The sequence below is a fragment of the Chrysemys picta genome, chromosome 21, assembly GCF_011386835.1.
Source record: "Chrysemys picta bellii isolate R12L10 chromosome 21, ASM1138683v2, whole genome shotgun sequence".
Classification (NCBI taxonomy): Eukaryota; Metazoa; Chordata; order Testudines; family Emydidae; genus Chrysemys; species Chrysemys picta.
Window position 1 is genome coordinate 10275621 of NC_088811.1, and position 17134 is coordinate 10292754.

The 17134-nt window shown below is 45.8% G+C and overlaps 1 protein-coding gene across 2 annotated transcripts in view; it reads left to right on the plus strand.

Annotated features, from left to right (window-relative positions):
- The first annotated feature begins 222 nt into the window (after positions 1 to 222).
- Positions 223 to 17134, plus strand: part of CA6 (carbonic anhydrase 6) — a 38794-nt gene continuing 21882 nt past the window's right edge. The window contains exons 1-3 of one of the 2 annotated variants that reach the window (XM_005293026.4): positions 223 to 609; positions 13216 to 13308; positions 15397 to 15579. In XM_005293026.4, the coding sequence (XP_005293083.2) occupies positions 13230 to 13308; positions 15397 to 15579 (262 nt within the window). In that variant the 5' untranslated portion in view covers positions 223 to 609; positions 13216 to 13229. Of the gene's footprint in view, positions 610 to 11708; positions 11784 to 13215; positions 13309 to 15396; positions 15580 to 17134 lie in introns of those variants that run through there. The other variant, XM_065575073.1, reaches the window with a different exon arrangement.

The window sequence follows — 17134 nt, forward strand, 5'->3', positions numbered from 1 at the left end:
CTTCCACTCCTGTTTGAAATTTTTCAGCACGAGGGTCAAGAACTGCAACTCTTCCATGAAACGCCTAGCTGAGATTATCGGCTGAGGATTCCAAAGCATGTAAGCACAAGACCACAACCTGCACAGATCAGGACTTGCTAGTCAATTCATTAATATAGCCAATAGCCTATTACATAAACACAACATACATTCCAGGGTGTGGGCTTACAGCACCTTGTATGCACATCCAGAGTGCTGCAGGAGTGGGAGATTCTACTTAGGACCTCACAAACACACCTGAGAGGCGCGAATTTGACCATATTACTGCTTACAAATCATCCACATCTACCATATCCAGCAGATCTCTTTGTGTGTGCCTGCCAGCTCGCTTTTTGTTGACGTGTTCCCACCAAAAGCAGAACTTTCAGCTGAGGATTCCTTTCTGGGACCGAGTGTCCTTGTAATCAAGGCTTCCTGATCTTCGGGCCTAACTCATCACTCTGCATGGCTAGGGTGTTGCTGGTCTAGAGAAATGCTGTAATGGAAGCAGCAGTCAGCACTCTGATGCTCTGATTTCCTCCCTCTATCGACTCTACAGACCGAGCTATTTAAGAAGCAGACTTTAGAAAGGTAATGGTGCACATTAGACTAATCCTGGTTTGTGGGCTTCTTTTAAAAACCTTAAATGAATATTTAAATGTTTATTCACAGTTGCCTGCCTGACTCCTGGTGCTGAATCTCAGAGCGTTTCTCTCTGCTGTCATGCTTTTTTGCAGCCATTGAGCCATTGATTAGGTTATAATGCACCAGGATAATGAAATGATTTAGCATGATGGTTATTTTGAAATTCTTATGACCTTTGTTTTCCACTTCTTCCCTAACCCACTCCATCCCTTACCCAGATTTCTTAAGGACAGACAAGTGGAAGTACTGTGAATGCTTCCAAAAGTCACCTCCTTCGCCAGCACTGAAATGCCAGATTGAAACTCATTGCCTGAGGGTAACTGTCAACCCATAACACCCCAGTTATCCACCCACCTGTGGTATAATTAGCAGGGTTGTAGTTGAAGGTCCTATACAAAGTTTGATCCTTTTAGATCTAATACAGGTACTTAGGCACTGAGATCATGAGCTGATATCAATACCTAGATAGTGTGTAGGTGTATGTGTCTGCGTGCTATCGTCCCATGTGCATAGGCAGGCCAGAATCTGCTCTCAAAAAAACGAGTTACAAATCCTATATGACTGCAGCGACCTCAATCTGCCATCTGATCTGATTGAGAATCATGCACATTGACTAGGGGTCTTATCCTGACTTCAATGGGTTTTGGAATAGGTTGTTGGTGTGGAAGTCACTCTTCCATAGTTCATTATCCAACCAGCTGGGATGGGTTGAGGGGAATTATGGATCTTGATAACCAGGCCAGAGATTGTGTGGATTAGGTTCCCCCATCTAAGGGGTTCTCAAGAGGTTTATTCAACCAGATACATGGTTTCACTGGTACTTTAAAATGTGATAGGTAAAATGCTGACTTTTAGAGGGTGGTAGTGTGGACTTTGGTTTGGGCACGTCCATGCATAAATTATATGCAATGCATCAGTCTATGTGTCCATATATGTAAATGCACCGTTGTGTACATATGCACCAATGAGAATAATGGGGATGTACCTTATTTAAAATCAGGGCTTTGGAGCGGAGCCTGGAGCTGGAGTGCGGAGCAGCTCCAGAGCAGTGGAGCTGCAGGTTTTTGCCTGGAGCTGGAGCGGAGCCGGAGCACAGCTCCAAAGCCCTGTTTAAAATATGTCAGTGCAAGTCAGTCATTAGTCCTTCTAACCAAAAGTGGGGCTAACATGCCAAGAATGAGAAAGGGAGTAATTTTTATATATAAAATGATCACATGTCCATTTTCAAACTTCAGGAGAGAGGAATTTATAAATATATCCAAGCCGCAAGGAAGGCTGAAAAAGTTAAAACATGCTGTCAGGGTTCCCTCCCCACTCTGAACTCTGGGGTACAGATGTGAGGACCCGCATGAAAGACCCCCTAAGCTTAGTTCTACCAGCTTAGGTTAAAACTTCCCCAAGGCACAAATCCTTTCCTTGTCCTTGGACGGTATTGCTGCCACCACCAAGTGATTTAGACAAAGATTCACCACTTGGAGTTCCTATTTCCCCAAAATATCCCCCCAAACCCCTTCACCCCCCTTTCCTGGGGAGGCTTGAGAATAATATACCAACCAACTGCCTTTAATAAAAGTACAGACCAGACCCTTTATTTTTAGGACACTAAAATCAATCAGGTTCTTAAAAGAAGAACTTTATAATAAAGAAAAATGTTAAAGAAGCACCTCTGTAAAATCAGGATGGAAGGTAATTTTACAGGGTGATAAAAAGAAAAACACAGAGGATTCCCCTCTAGGCTCGACTTCAAAGTTACAAAAACTGGAATAAACCTTGCTCTTAGCATAAGGAAAACTCACAAGCTAAAACAAAAAGATAATCTAATGCATTTTCCTTGCTTTACTTACAATTTTTGTAATCTTAGATGCTTATTTTTAGGTATGTTTTTAGGAGATGTTTTTTCCTGCCCTGGACTCTCTCTCCTCCAAAGAGAGCACAAACAAAACCTCCCCCCACCAAGACTTGAAAGTACCTTCTTTCTTATTGGTCCTTTTGGCCAGGTGCCAACCAGGTGATTTGAGCTTCTTAACCCCTTACAGGTAAAGGAGAGATTTTATGCTACCCCTTAGCTGTATGTTTACGACACAAGTGAAGAGGGAATTTCAAATGCAATCACCTGACGTTGAGGGTTTGAGGTGAAAACAAAGACTTTTAATCCAGCCGATCATGAACTGCCAAGAACAGTACAACCTGAAGGAAATTGCTGCTGAAGCAAACTATGACAGAGAAAACTTTTGTGAACAATTATTAAGTAATCACCTGGGTAGGTGCTGACGTGCTGAATACTGTACTGCACCTTGCTGTAGATTCTGGGTTCTTTACAGCTCTGATCTTTTCTAGCATTTAAAGTCTGGTACAGTTATGAACAAGATGTCAAGACCAGGGAACTGACTAGTCATTAATTGACTTGTCGTTAAGGAAGTATATTTGCAATGTAATTAAAAAAAAAAAACCAACAACAACGAATATTACAATCAATTTGCAGGAAATTAATAAATAATTCACCTACTTGTTTCGGTGAGTATTTAATGCTTGTGAAAAGCACCAGATTGATAGGACTGGACAGAAACATCCTCTATGCATGGAACAAGTACAGCATGGGCAACAGCAATATGAGTTGCCTTTGCATTGCCCCCCCCCCCCCCCCCCCCAATCTCAGCCTTAGCCTGAAAGAATCATGTTTAGCTCCCATACACTCACACATGCCTCTCTGAGCCAACTCAGACTTTGGTCTCTCTGCTTAGACTGCCAGCAAGGGAGCCCACTAGTGCCCAGTGTTTTGTTTTGTTGTGAAATATGCACCGGCTGAACAGGAACTGGGCCGAAATCACTCGCTCAGCGGCCCCGACCAGGAAATAAGGGATGTCAGCACTGCTTTCAGGAGGTGTGATTGCAGTACCTGTAGACAGCTAGCTAGATCAAAGCTACTTTGAGTAACAATACTATTGAAATTGCATGGCCCCTTCAACCATCTGTGCTGCAGCAGCTTCTCTGCTATTGTTACTGGAGCTAGCTAGATGAAGGCTACCTTTGGTGTGCCGTCTCCAGACTGCATACCCATTGTAACCGTTTTTACCCACTACTAGCCTAGGCTGGGTGTGCAGGGTCGGCCACCCACTTTAACCATCCTTTGGACTATACAATCCATTCAGTGTTGTTTTCTGTCGGTTTCTCTTTTCTGATGTGCTATTTGCAGGGGCTTTCTGAATACAACTGCGGAATGGAGCAAGCACATGCTAATCCATTAATTTAGTTCACTGAATTCTGATTTGAAGCAAGGTGAACAATAGGAGTGAACACTGAAGCTGTATACATCTGACCCACAGAATAAATACTGCACCTAAGCCTCTGATGGAGGCTTTACATCCTCCTTTTTCTCCCTCTATTGCAAAGTGCCTAAAGGCTTTGCTCTTGGTCCCTTCTGGGATGATCTCTGCTAGCTTCAGCCTTGGACATCCCTACTTTTGGATAGTGGCCAACTTTCCATTCCCTGATTCACTCTCCTATCACTCTATTTCCCATATATTTGCCTATCTTGAAAGTCAGTTTCTGGTTACACTGTCACATCCCACTACTAAACATGTCAAGAGCAGGGCCGGTGGAAGGATGTTCGCGCCCTAGGCGAAACTTCCACCTTGCGGCCCCTCCCCCCACCCCTGAGCGCCCTCCCCCACACAGCAGCTCCCCCCCTCCGCCCGGAGGCACCCCCCCCCCCCCACAGCAGCTCACCCCTGCCCCGCCTCCTCCCCGAGCGCTGTCGCTGCTTCACTTCTCCCACCTCCCAGGCTTGCGGCGCCTAAGCTGATTGGCACCGCAAGTCTGGGAGGCGGAGAAGTGAAGCAGCTCACCCCTGCTCCGCCCCCCCCCTTGCTGCAGGCGGCCCTCCCGCGCTTCACTGCCCCAGCTCCCTCCGCCTAAATGCTGGCAGCGACCGAGGCGGCCGAAGATCCGGCCGCCGCGGTTGCTGCCGAAGAAAATGGCGCCCCCCAAATCCTAGTGCCCTAGGCGACCGCCAAATGGTTGCACCAGCCCTGGTCAAGAGGCCTCTTTGCCCTCCATCTTTCATTCCACCACACGCTCTTGAATCCAGCCTCAGTTGGCTCGAACTCTGAACTTCCGGTTTCTCCCACAACTTCCACGGCTGCTAGTTAGTCTCATCTGCACCTTCAGAACATCACTGGGAAAGGCATTTATTTAGACCTGGCTGTGCAGAACTTCTTATTCTTGAACCAGTCACTCCCCATCTCCACTACTGCAATCTCCTCTTCTATCCACACTTCTCTCTTGATCCAGGGACTAAGAACACATCCCTCCCATCACTTGCTGCCTCCCTCTGAGGTGCTGTATTAGTCTCAGTTGATACCTTTTGCCTTACAGCCTTCCTTTACTCCTTATCGGATAGTACAATGGTTCCCAAACTTTAACAACCTGTGAACCCCTTTCATTAAAATGTCAAGTCTCGCAAACCCCCGCCTCAAAAATGAATATTTCAGAGATTTTCTCCTTTACCTGAGAATAAATTATAAAAGCAGTGATCTTGGAAATATAAAATTTGTTTTTATGACATGCTTATTACATATTATTAATTATTATTTATGATTACAGTATTTATTACATTATGTTCCAAGATCTCACTTTCGTAGCTTGTATCATTTTGAATAAGCCTGTTATAAGATAAGGCTCCTAGGTTTCATCAAGGAGTATCAGATGTGAAAGAGCATGAAGGTATTTAAGAAGCCAACTCAAAGAGTTCCCCCTACACAAGCATTCAGGTCTTGAGCAGTCCAGGCAAACAACGCACATTACAACAAAGCTTAAACTTGTTCTTCATAATAATTTTAAAAACAAGACTAGCTACCTATTTAATTTAAAAAACAGCAAAAAATATCCACCCCCCTTTCTATTTCTTATAAGGAGTCTTGAAGTTTGATGACTATGCTTGCTTTCATCTGCTTAGCTCTTGGAAGTCCAGGGGCTCCAGGCTGCTGGCCCCATGCTGCCCGGGGTCCCTAGGGACAGCTCCACCATTAGGGAATTTTTTCCTGAGAACCCCCTGTAACATTTCACGAACCCCCAGGGGTTCTCGAACCCCAGTTTGGAAACCATTGTGATAGCAGATCCTGTCTGTAAGGAGGGGGTGATCCACTGAGCACACCAGACTGGGAGTGAGGAACTCCTGAATTTGGCTCTGTGGCCTCTTCACCTAACCCAGAAGTGAATAAGGCAACTACTGCACTTCATAATTAATTATCACCATTACTATTTGTTTAGGGCCTAGAGTGTAATGTTTCCGCATCTCAACTGTACAATTAGGTTGATCACACTCATCTACCCTGCAGGGCTGTGGCAGGGGTTAGTTAGTTACTGTTTGTAGAGCGCTTTGAAGCTCAAAAGTGCTATATAAGGGCTATGTTATTGTTTCTATGTATGAAGGACTCTATACAAAACTAAACTGTATTGTATTTGGCCACTGGATGTCACAGCTGCTCAACATACAATACAGTATGGGGAGAGGAGGGGAGGGGAGGGGAGGGGAGGGGAGGGAAAGAAGTGCTTACCCAGCGACAGGGTAACAACAGCATTTCCAGAAATTGTTTTGTTCTGCATGGAGTATGTGTTTGTTAAGGGGTTTGGGAGTTTTTGTTTCTTTTTACATTGTTTTTACTGATTTTCAGGAATACAGAATAGCAGGAGTGCTTTCTCTGCACGTTATACAACAGGGAGTCAGGAGCAGTAGCTACAAGCGACACACAAATGCAGCCGTGTTGTCCCCATGCAGCTTAACCACGTTCAATTAGTTTAGACAGATTCGTTACAGGAGAAAAGTGAAATCTAATTTCGGGCATGTTTACAAAAATCTGCAAAAAGAAGTGTGCTCTTAAATAAGGTTAGCTAACCTGTGTTAACTAACCTGGGTTAAAACAGCGCTGATGCAGCAACTCACCTTTTAACTCGGGTTAGCAGCTCAAATTCAACTCCAGATTTCCCCATAGGCTTTAATTCGAGCTGCTAACCTGAGTTAAAAGCCAAATTGCTGTGTCTTCACTGCTATTTTAACCCAAGCTAGCTAACTGGAGTAAAGAACACACTTTTTTTTTTTTTTTTTTTTTTTTTAAATGTAGACATACCCATCATTTCCTTTTGCCCTGAGCAGGAAGGAAAAAGAGAGGGATGGTCACCAGTATGACCTACCCCTGGAGATGACAGGACTCAGTGGGTGACAAAGGGTATGTCTACACTGCAGTCAAGGAGTGTGAATGCAGCCTGTGTAGATGTATCCGAGTTGGCTTTAATTGGGTGCCAGCAGCAAAGAAGCCCAGGGCAGCCCATGCTTCTGCATGGGCTGTACATGCCCACCAGGGACTCTGGGTAATAACTTGCGCAGCTAGCCACACTGAAACCCGTGCTGCCGTGGCTTCTCTGCCACGGTACCTGCTGAGCTAGCCAGATTAAAGCCAGCTTGGGTACGTCGACACAAGCTACAGTCACATCCCGGGATTGCCGTGTAAAGGCTGGATTACTAATGCCATCACAGCCCCAGATTTGGTACAAGGAGGCCCTTCACGAGGGAAGGAGAAGGGGAAATGCCCTCAGACAGGGGAGGAAGAGGCCGAAACCCTCCTAAAGGAAAGGAAAACCCTCCTAAAGGAAAGGAGAGCCCTGAAGATGTGAGGACTGGGAGAGCCCCCACCAGGGAACTGAGGGCATGTTATAATCAACACCTTTGATTAGAAAATGAACACTGCGGCCAGGAAGCTGTGTGCTCCATGTAGCGACTGGTTTGTATATAACCATAGCCGCAATGGGGCCACATGGAAGGGAGAAGACAGCTATGAAGGCTGTCCCCTCGCACTGGGTCGCTGCCTCCATCCCATCCACAGAAACTCCCGGTAGCCCACTGACCACACCGAGAAACAGGGAGGGGTAGGAGCTGGATAACAGTTGATCTAACACAGCATGGCTGCCTTCTAAGTCCTGACTCCCGGGGTCAGGAATTAGTTAATGCTGCCCAGAGAAGAGCTAGCGAGCTCTTGGGAGCCCAGTATGTAGGTCATGGCGCTCGGGTGCTGGTTGCCAGTCAGTGCATCTATCTGGCTGGCACTGCTGTCTGGGAAAGTGTGCCGAGAAGGCACGCAGGGACAGCCCCTCTGGGGGAATGCCTAGGGATCTGCTAGGGGGGGGGGGGTGCCAGGAATTCCTGGAGATCCTCAGGATACAGGGCCTAATCTGCACCTGTCCCATCACAGCACCCCTGGCCTCCCGTGGAAGAGGGGAGGCTGAGCCGAAAACATAGTTTCCCCCCAATCCCATGCACTATCTGGGGACTCATGGCTGCCAGGCTGGCGTTGGGGGTGGCGGGGATGCCACAAATGAAATTTGTCACAAGAGCAAGTTTTTGTTAAGGGACCGGGGAAACTATTGGGAGTGGGAGGAATGTGGTTCATAACAATAGTTTTGTTTCCCCAGAAAATTAAGGTAAAAATAAATCAAATAATTTTTTTCCACCACAGCAATCTGTATAGGTCCAGTGCAGAGGCCTCCCCATGCCATTGTGTCTGTGGATGTTGTTGATATTTTTGCTGACTTGCCACGTTTTAGCAGAGCTGTTGCTTGCTATGCAGCAGGCAAACCTAAATGTAAACGAGCTGGCATCAGCTAAACGGAGATGTAGCATGAAACAGCTTAATCAGTAACGTCCCTTATCTAAGCCCCAGTTCCAAACCTCCGATGGTTGGGTCAGTCCCAGGAAATATGGCCATGTTCACAGGGAGTCACCTGGCCCATGTGAAAAGCGGGACACCCCTAAATTTAAAACTATTTGTCCTGCTGCACCAGTTCTGATCATCCATCCGAGTGTGTAAGTGAAACACGGGCATTTGCATCATGTCCCTGCTTGGAAGCACCAGCAACTCCTTGACCTGACCCCTCCTCTTACTTCCCAGACCACTGCTAAACAGTGCTCCACCCTGCCTCCCTCACATCCCACCCTTCACACTCCCCGCACACCTCAGTGATGCTTCCCAAAAGTCCATGCAGTCTTGTGAGGACCCTTCCTCCAAACTCCATTCAGAACACCAGGAATACGTATGTAGTGCCCACTGCTTAATCTAGAGCCATGGTTCTCAACCAGGACTACGTGTACCTTGGGGGTATGCAGAGGTCTTCCAGGGGGTACAGCAACTCATCTAGGTATTGGCCTAGTTTTACAACAGGCTACATAAAAAGCACTAGCAAAGTCAGTACAAATTACAATTTCATACAGACAATACTGCTGTATATACTATACACGGAGATGTAAGGACAATATTTATATTCCAATGGACTTATTTTATAATTACATGGTAAAATGAGAAAGAAAACAATTTTGCAGTACAAGTGTGGCTGTGACACTTTTGTATTTTTCTGTCTGATTTTGTAAGCAAGTAGTTTTTAAGTGAGGTGAAACTTGGGGGTATGCAAGACGTAGAGGGAGAACAGGGAAATGCCATTCACTTTCAGGAGAGGCCCACAAAACGCCCTGCCTTCCTCCAATCTCCCTCATTCAGAATAGCAGTTTATGGAGGGCAGTGTTTCCTACAATGCTAGCCCATGCAGCCTTTGCAGGCATTACTCCAGGGCTGGGACCTAGCCAATCTGCAGCTCCCTTGGCTGGCTTTCTGTTTTTCACAAACAGCTGTCAAGAAGTATGAATATTTTACTCAGCCTGGCTCCAGCAGGAAAAACTCTGTTTGAAGAGGCATTAGCCTCTATTAACAAACACTAAACATCCAGGATGAGGGCAATCTAGTTGTCTGGAGTCAAACAACTAGCTCCTAGCCAAATGTTCCTCAGAGCTGGGACTGATCCAGCAAACTCCCATTGACTTCAATGATTGAATATGTGGTGTCCTGGACCAAAGGGGCACTAATGAAGGGTCTGTCTATACTGCACAGTAAGCTCAGGTCTGTGGGGCTTGTGGACCCGAGTTTTCCAAGCCTATAGTTGAGCATGCGCACTGCACTGTAAACCTCACAGCCACACTAACAAGTTCACACTGCATGACGCAGACCTTCTGACTCAGGTCTGTGGCTCAACCTGCGTCCACATTACAAAATGACAGGGCTTTGGACCTGAATTTCAGTGGGGTAATAGGAGCCAGGTTCTGAGTGCTTGCTGACATGAGTCAGACTGATTTGTGCGCATACAGAAGGAGGGCTTGGGTTCAAACCTGAGTCAAAGCCTGGTCTTGGTGTGCAGTGTAGACATAAATTTAGATGCTGAGCCAGCTACTCCAGTGCAGGATCAAGGCTGCTCTGTGATTATACACATTCCTGACTGGTAAGGGGGATAGGATAGTGGCATCGTCAAGGATGGGTCTGAAATTGGAACCTGACCTGAGTTCTTTAGCTGCCTGAAATAGAAGCAGCATCCTGGCTGAAGCCTAATTTAATTGATGGTACAGAGTGAGCACAGGGGAAAGATGAAAATAAGGAAGGACATTCAAGCACGGGTGTCTGGAAGCCAAGTTTGTGGGGTAAAAGGCTGATTTCCCCCTCTACTTTGTGGGGCTGGAGTCTGTCTAAGTGCATCCATGGGCAAGCAGCCTGCCTTTGTACCAAAAACATGCTAAAAACATTTATGCCCGAGCTATCTAGACATAGAATTTGCTGTTGACCAAATTCAAGGGTCGAGATGGGCCCAAAGCACAGTCCTGCCAGCTCCACACACCCCTGGCCCTTTGGTAGATGTTTGAATCAGAGTTTTGCTGTTGACTCCTGCCCACTTTTGTTTTTTTTTAAATAACTGACCAAACTAAAACCCCAGCTCTGAATACCTCATAACTTTGGCTCCAAACCGTGCAGCAGAGCCCATCTCTCATCAAATGTATCATCAGTTTAATATCGGTTACCTCCTCTAATGGGGGATCTAAGTCTTCTCCTTGTAGGGGATGGCTCCTAGGAGCTAATCATTCATCTTCATCTCTAATTATGCCATTGCTGTAACAGGTCAGACCACTGGTCCATTAAGTCTAATATTCTGCCAGTAGAGGCCACTACCTGATGCTCCAGAGAAGGGCAGAACCTGCACATAATGCACTTTCCCATCTGTGCAATGCTTTACATAGGTAGAAGTTCCTTCCTGACCCTTGTATCAACCAGCTTGTACCCTGGAGCTTGAGATTTGTATATGCTTAGCATGTACAATTACAAAGGTTTTGCTAAGATGTATCTCTTGAAGATACATCTTAGCAAAATGCTGTATTGATTGAGCTGTAGGGGGGTAAAGTGATATTTAGGGCAAAAAATTTTTCCACCCATCACTGTCCATCTGCCCCTTAGATACTAGAATTTGCACCTGGAATCAGCACAAACCCAAGGCCAACATTTTCAAAAATGGCTACTAATTTTGGTTGCCCAGCCTGAGACGCTTAAGGTCTGATTTCTGGAGTTGCTGAGCACGTACAGTGCCTGCTGATTTCAGCTATCGTTTTAGGTGAAAGTGGGCATGGGATGTCTCAGGTTGGCTCCAAACAATGGAAGTTCCCACAATTCGTGGCCACTCTTGGCCTAAACTGCTTGTTTGTCCTCCCGAAAACTCCAAGTAAATCCCACGGCTTGGGCACTGCGCAGAACGGCTCCATGTAACATGAATTCACCCCACCTCCAGCAATCCTGGCACCAGCACAAGCTTGCAATGGGCTTCATTTCAAAATCTCTGTATAACCCCTAGGGAGCTGATCAATAAAGGACAGGCTAGGGAAACAGATTGTCCCCAACTAACATCCATGTTCAATGCAAGTCAGGCTGGGTGACAGAAGAAAACTAGATAAATTCATGGAGGTTAAGTCCATTAATGGCTATTAGCCAGGACGGGTAAGGAATGGTGTCCGTAGCCTCTGTTTGTCAGAGGGTGGAGATGGATGGCAGGAGAGAGATCACTTGATCATTACCTGTTAGGTTCACTCCCTCTGGGACACCTGGCATTGGCCACTGTCGGTAGATAGGATACTGGGCTGGATGGACCTTTGGTCTAACCCAGTATGACCATTCTTATGTTCTTAAGGGGTGCTTTGGTGCAGAAGTGACCTCCTGTCTAGTTCGTCCTCCGATATGGTCCTGTGTGGAATTCTGGAGCGTAAACAGGTATAAACCCCTAAAATTTCTACCTCAGCTAATTCCAAGGACTATTTACCCAACTGGATACACAAGGATTATGAAATGCATTGCAGGACATGTTTGATTAGTTCAGTCCTTACACAGTTCAGTGCAGCTGTCAGAATAAATGACCTCGGGGGGAGGGGGAGAGTACACATCTGATTAAATAACTCAATAGTTCAGCAGTTCCCAAACTTTAAAACACACGTTGTGTGGGATAAAGAAGCAGGAAGGCCTTTTAAAATTAACCATTCATGGACAAACAATTAGATTAAAAACAAAACAGCATTTCCCATTCTTCAGCTTCATGCAAGCCCCAGAAAGCCAAGTTTAAGTGAAATCTGCAACTCCCGTACCTGTTTTAGCTGTGGCTTTCTTAAGTCATCGCTGCTAGGCAGCGGAACATTATTGAAACTGGCAGAGACAGCGAGGGCAGAAGTACTGGAGATTTTATTGATATGATTGATCTATCTGGCAATTACCATAGTATCTAAGCACCTTCAATGTAAAATCCATTGCAATAGCAAAGTACTTCATGGAGTCTCTGGCATTTCTCCCTTTTTGGGGAGAAACGCTTCTTGCAAGAGGCTCTGATTTTATTATTCATTTTGGTTTGGGGGTATTAGTGGTAGGGGTTTATTAGGCAGGGAGGGGGTGCAGGTTGCCAAGGTTGTTCTTACAACATTAGCATAGTCTAATGAACAGGACTGCAGCATGGCAGACAGGAGACCTGGGGGTCTATGCTCAGCTCTGCCACTGACTTGCTATGTGACCTTGGGCAAATCACTTGAGGCCAGATTTTAAAAGTATCAAGGCACCTAAAGATGCAGCTAGACACCTTAGTGGGATTTTCAAAAGTTTCGTGCCCACGACCCATAGATTTTAATGGGGAAAATCTGGCCCTGGTGGTGGGAGTTGAGTACCTGTAGGTCCCATTGATTTCAAATATAGCTGTGGACACTCAGCACCTCTGAAAATTAGTCCCTTAACCTCTTTCTGCCTCAGACTCTGCGAAACAGCTCTGCTTTGAGCTCTGAGGCAGAAGAACGTTAAGTGTTAATATTTGCAAGGCACTGTTGTACGGAAGCTAACATCCCTGCTCAGTGGGAACTGCCAGACAGGAAAAGTGGGCAGAAAAGTATAGATCAAGTGCCTGTCAAAAGGTGACCTCAAGAGCATTAGTGGAGTAACCTTCTGTTTCATTAGAACTAGCAGCCTCTGTCAGCAGATCAATAAAATGCTTTTAGCAGTTGTAGCTGGGAGCTCATGTAAAATATCCCTGGTGGTGGCGGCAATTGTTTCAGCAGGGAGGGGACAAGGATGGGACAGATAGTGGAAGGGCTGCACTTTGAGTAAATTGTTATTTACACTTTCGGGGATTGTCAAAGAAATGCATTGCCCAGCTCCGTTCTGATTTCAGACATTGCAAGAACCATGAGGATTCCAACCACCTTGCTGCACCTGCTCCTTGTGCATCTCAGCGCCTCTCATACAATACACTGGACATACAAAGGTAATGAGTACAAGCAACAACTGCTTTTTAAATGCTGCTGGCTCCACCAGGCTGCTAACACAGTCACCTGTGCTTGGAGCTAAAGCTTGGCTTTTCAGCTTATTAAAAAAACATGGCAGCTAATTAATTTCACTTCATTGATGATCGCGTATCTTAAACATGGTTCTTTTCACTGCCAACCTTCTCAATTCCTTTGTGTGATTGGGACACATTGTCAGACAGAACAATAGGTTGCAAACAACGAGAAAAATCTTTACAGGGCTTTAGAATAAAAGCTGACCTTTTGCTGAGCCGGGAAAGAAAAGAAGAGCTTTCCCTTCAGATAACTGCTTGCTCACTATTTTACTTTCACAGCCTGCAGAACAGGGATACAGAGGCAGGGGGCTGTTTGTTTGCATATTTGCCCTCATGTGAAATTTTGCTTAATTCTCAGTTCTTTTCAGAATCTGATTCTGTTGAAGTCAGTGGGAGTCTTTCCATGGATTTCAATGTGCTGGGAAGCAGGCTGCCACAGTGGGGGAAATTAAAGTTCTTGATTTAAATTTTTTTTTTTTAAATGGCAGTTAGCACATTGGGCTGCTTTCAACAATTATCTTAAAAATCTTTTCACCAACATCTCCTGAACATCTGTGCAGTTACCTCACTGATGCATGTCTGGGAATTAAACAAGCTACAGTACCTGCAAAAACTGACTTTCCCAAAGTAAAATGAAAGAAAAGAAGAGGTCTCAAATGTTGAAAAAGGTTTATAACAATGCAGTAATAATAAATAAATAGAAAAACATTGGTCCGATGCTGAAATAGCTTTGAACAATTAAAAGATTAAAAAAAATATATGGTTAAAAAGCCAGGCCATCACCTTGTACTGTTGAATTCCCAGTGGGAGATTTCAGTAACAGCTTAAGGCTTTACCTTGGCTGTGGTATTCTGAAATAGATCAATGTGCTATAAATGGCAAAGGGAACTGCTGGAAAAGGAAGAATGGATTTCCATATTGATTCTAAGCCAGAGCAGTGACAGAGGACATAAAAATGCCATAAAGTCCTGAATACAACAGTACAGCGAGAGCAAAGCCTCCAAAGATTAAAGCAGTACTTAATTATTTGGATGGCACTGGGCTTGGGGGGGGGTGGGGGAAGAGAAAATGTTAAATACTTAGATTGAATTGAAGTGGAAATTGAAGCAGAAATGTTATTGCTTTATATATTAAAGGGAGGGAATGCTAGCTAGTGATTTAGAGCAGATGAGTGGCAAACCAGGACTCCTGGGTTCTATTTCTACATCTGTGACCGACTCACAAGTGTGACAAGACACTTAACTCCCCCATGCCTCAGTTTACCACTGTCTAAAAAGGAATTAATATTATTTACCTACCCTAAAGAGGTAGCGTATGGTTTAATCAGTGAAAATAAATCAGTTTGTTATCCTCAAATGAAAGGTGGGACTGAAAGTGCCAATTCTTATTAGTAAAGCATTGACCAGTTACTTTCTTAGCAAAGAGCATTCAAGGGACCAAAGAATCTCTAGCCAGCAAACTAGACAAAAGTTAGGAAAAAAACCATGCAAGAGGTTTAATTGATTTGAAACCCTCTCTCCTTTTCCCTTCCTTATTTCCTTGATAGTGCCTATATAATTATAAAAAAAAAGTAGAGAATTTGCTGACAATCCTCCGTGGGCCCCCACCTCCGAGAAACTGAGACAATTGGCTTAGCGCTGTTCATAGCTTTCATTGTAGAAGAACCCAGACTTCATGCCTCTGGCCCCTGGAATAGCTATAAACATCACGGTCTGTATAAACACCACTTCTATTTCAATACAGGGTCAGCCTCCAGCCATTAGTAGAGATGGGATATTAGGGGAGTCAGGTTTCCTGCCTGGTGGTGCCGTTGTCATGCAGCCAGAATGATGCATAATTGTCACACTAGGGAAGGTAGATCAGCCTTTCAGGCACGCAGTTCCTGGTGTTATAATAATCAGAGGGGGATGCTCTGCGGCCCTGCTGCTGAGCAAGGAACAACTCATCGCCAATGAGCCAGCAGCACTCACGCCGCCTTGTAAGAGTCTGCTCTGCTTCTCCTCGGCCTTGCAGCGGGAGAGCTGGATGAAGTGCACTGGGGAAAGCACTTTGCAGCCTGCGCTGGCAAGCACCAGTCCCCCATTGACATTCAGAAGAGGAAAGTGAGGTACAACCCGCAGCTGATGCAGCTCGAGCTGAGTGGTTACGATGGACCCTTGCAGGGGAACTTCACCATGACCAACAACGGGCACTCAGGTAAGCAGCAGGGGCTTGTCCATCTACCTTCCCTGCCCCAAAGAGGAGGGCAACAGGGCTGTGACATCACTGCTAATCTCAGGAGGGTGGCAGGTCACTGCCTCCACACAGAACATAAGAATGGCCATACTGGGTCAGGCCAAAGATCCATCTAGCCCAGTATCTGGTCTACTGACAGTGGCCAATGCTGGGTGCACCAGAGGGAGTGAACCCAACAGGCAATGATCAAGTGATCTCTCTCCTGCCACCCATCTTCACCCTCTGACAAACAGAGGCTAGGGACACCCTTCCTCACCCAAGCAGGGAGTGGAGCATCTCTCCTTCCATAGCCATGGACAATTGACACTACATCTAACCCTAACCAGAGGCTGCAGAATTACCTGGAAACTGAGAACAGGCCTTGGGATTTTCACCTTTATTATCTCATGGAATGACCTAGACAGTCACTATGGCCCAGTCCTGCTCCCCTGGAGTCAACAGCAGAACTTTAGACCTCTTGGCGTGATCCCAAGAGGTGCTGAACCCTACAACCCCCATGGGCTGCACCGGCAATTGCGAGGGTCTGGCCATTAATTCCCATTAGGTAGGGAACAGTAGGCTCTATGCCAGGTGCCAAGCAGCTGTTGGGCGAAATTCACCCGTTGCCGAGGCCTATCTGTTGTAGGCTTCACAGGGACTCAAGTGGTGCTGAAGCCTTGGCCTCCTCCAGTGCGAAGGGGTGAATTTTACCCCCTGCTGTCTTTTTCAATGCAAGAAGCGATGCAGCAGGTGGGCAGGTGTAGGGAATAGATCTTTACCAAGTGTGCAGATCGGCCTCTCTATGGTAACGTTGGACTGTTTGTCCAGTAGCAGCCTGGCCAGTTGCCTTCCATTCCTAAAGGCCAGATGTCACACCCAGCAAAGTCCCTCCTGAAAACTGACCCTCTTTCTCCAGTCCCACTATCATATCTGCAGGACTGGGCCCAATGTTTGCGATTTGTTCATGGGAAGAGATAGAAAACCCTCCCTAGGGTATAGATATTCATTAGTGGGGATCACCCTAATCACACACTGTTCCACCTTTAAATAGTAAATACGGTCGGCCTGGAATACATGCTCTTACATTTCAAATGGTGCCAAGTAGGATGGATTCATTATTACAGTATTGTCAGTGTATGACTAAAACGCCACTCGCACATTGGTAGAGCAGAACTTTATCACACATATTCCCTGGCATATGCATTGGCATCTTGCCATGGCTAGTCATCCCATTATTGGCCCATCACACCCTGCATCCCTTTTCTGGTAGGCTAGGTAGCAGCCATGTGCCATGAATTAGCTGGTTGGCAGCAGCATGGATTCCTGCCAGTGAGGGGAGAGAGTCTCTCCTTGCTGAGCAGATACTTTTGGAGAGTTATTCAGGGCACATGTGTGCAGGAAACCAATTAACATGGGGGGAATATTTTTAGCTGACAGAAATCCTACTCTCAGACAAGGTTGTTTTTCCTGAGCTCCACTGTCCTGATCTTGCTTATTTCAGTTTCCCGCTTTGTCATCTCATTCTGGTCTCCTAATT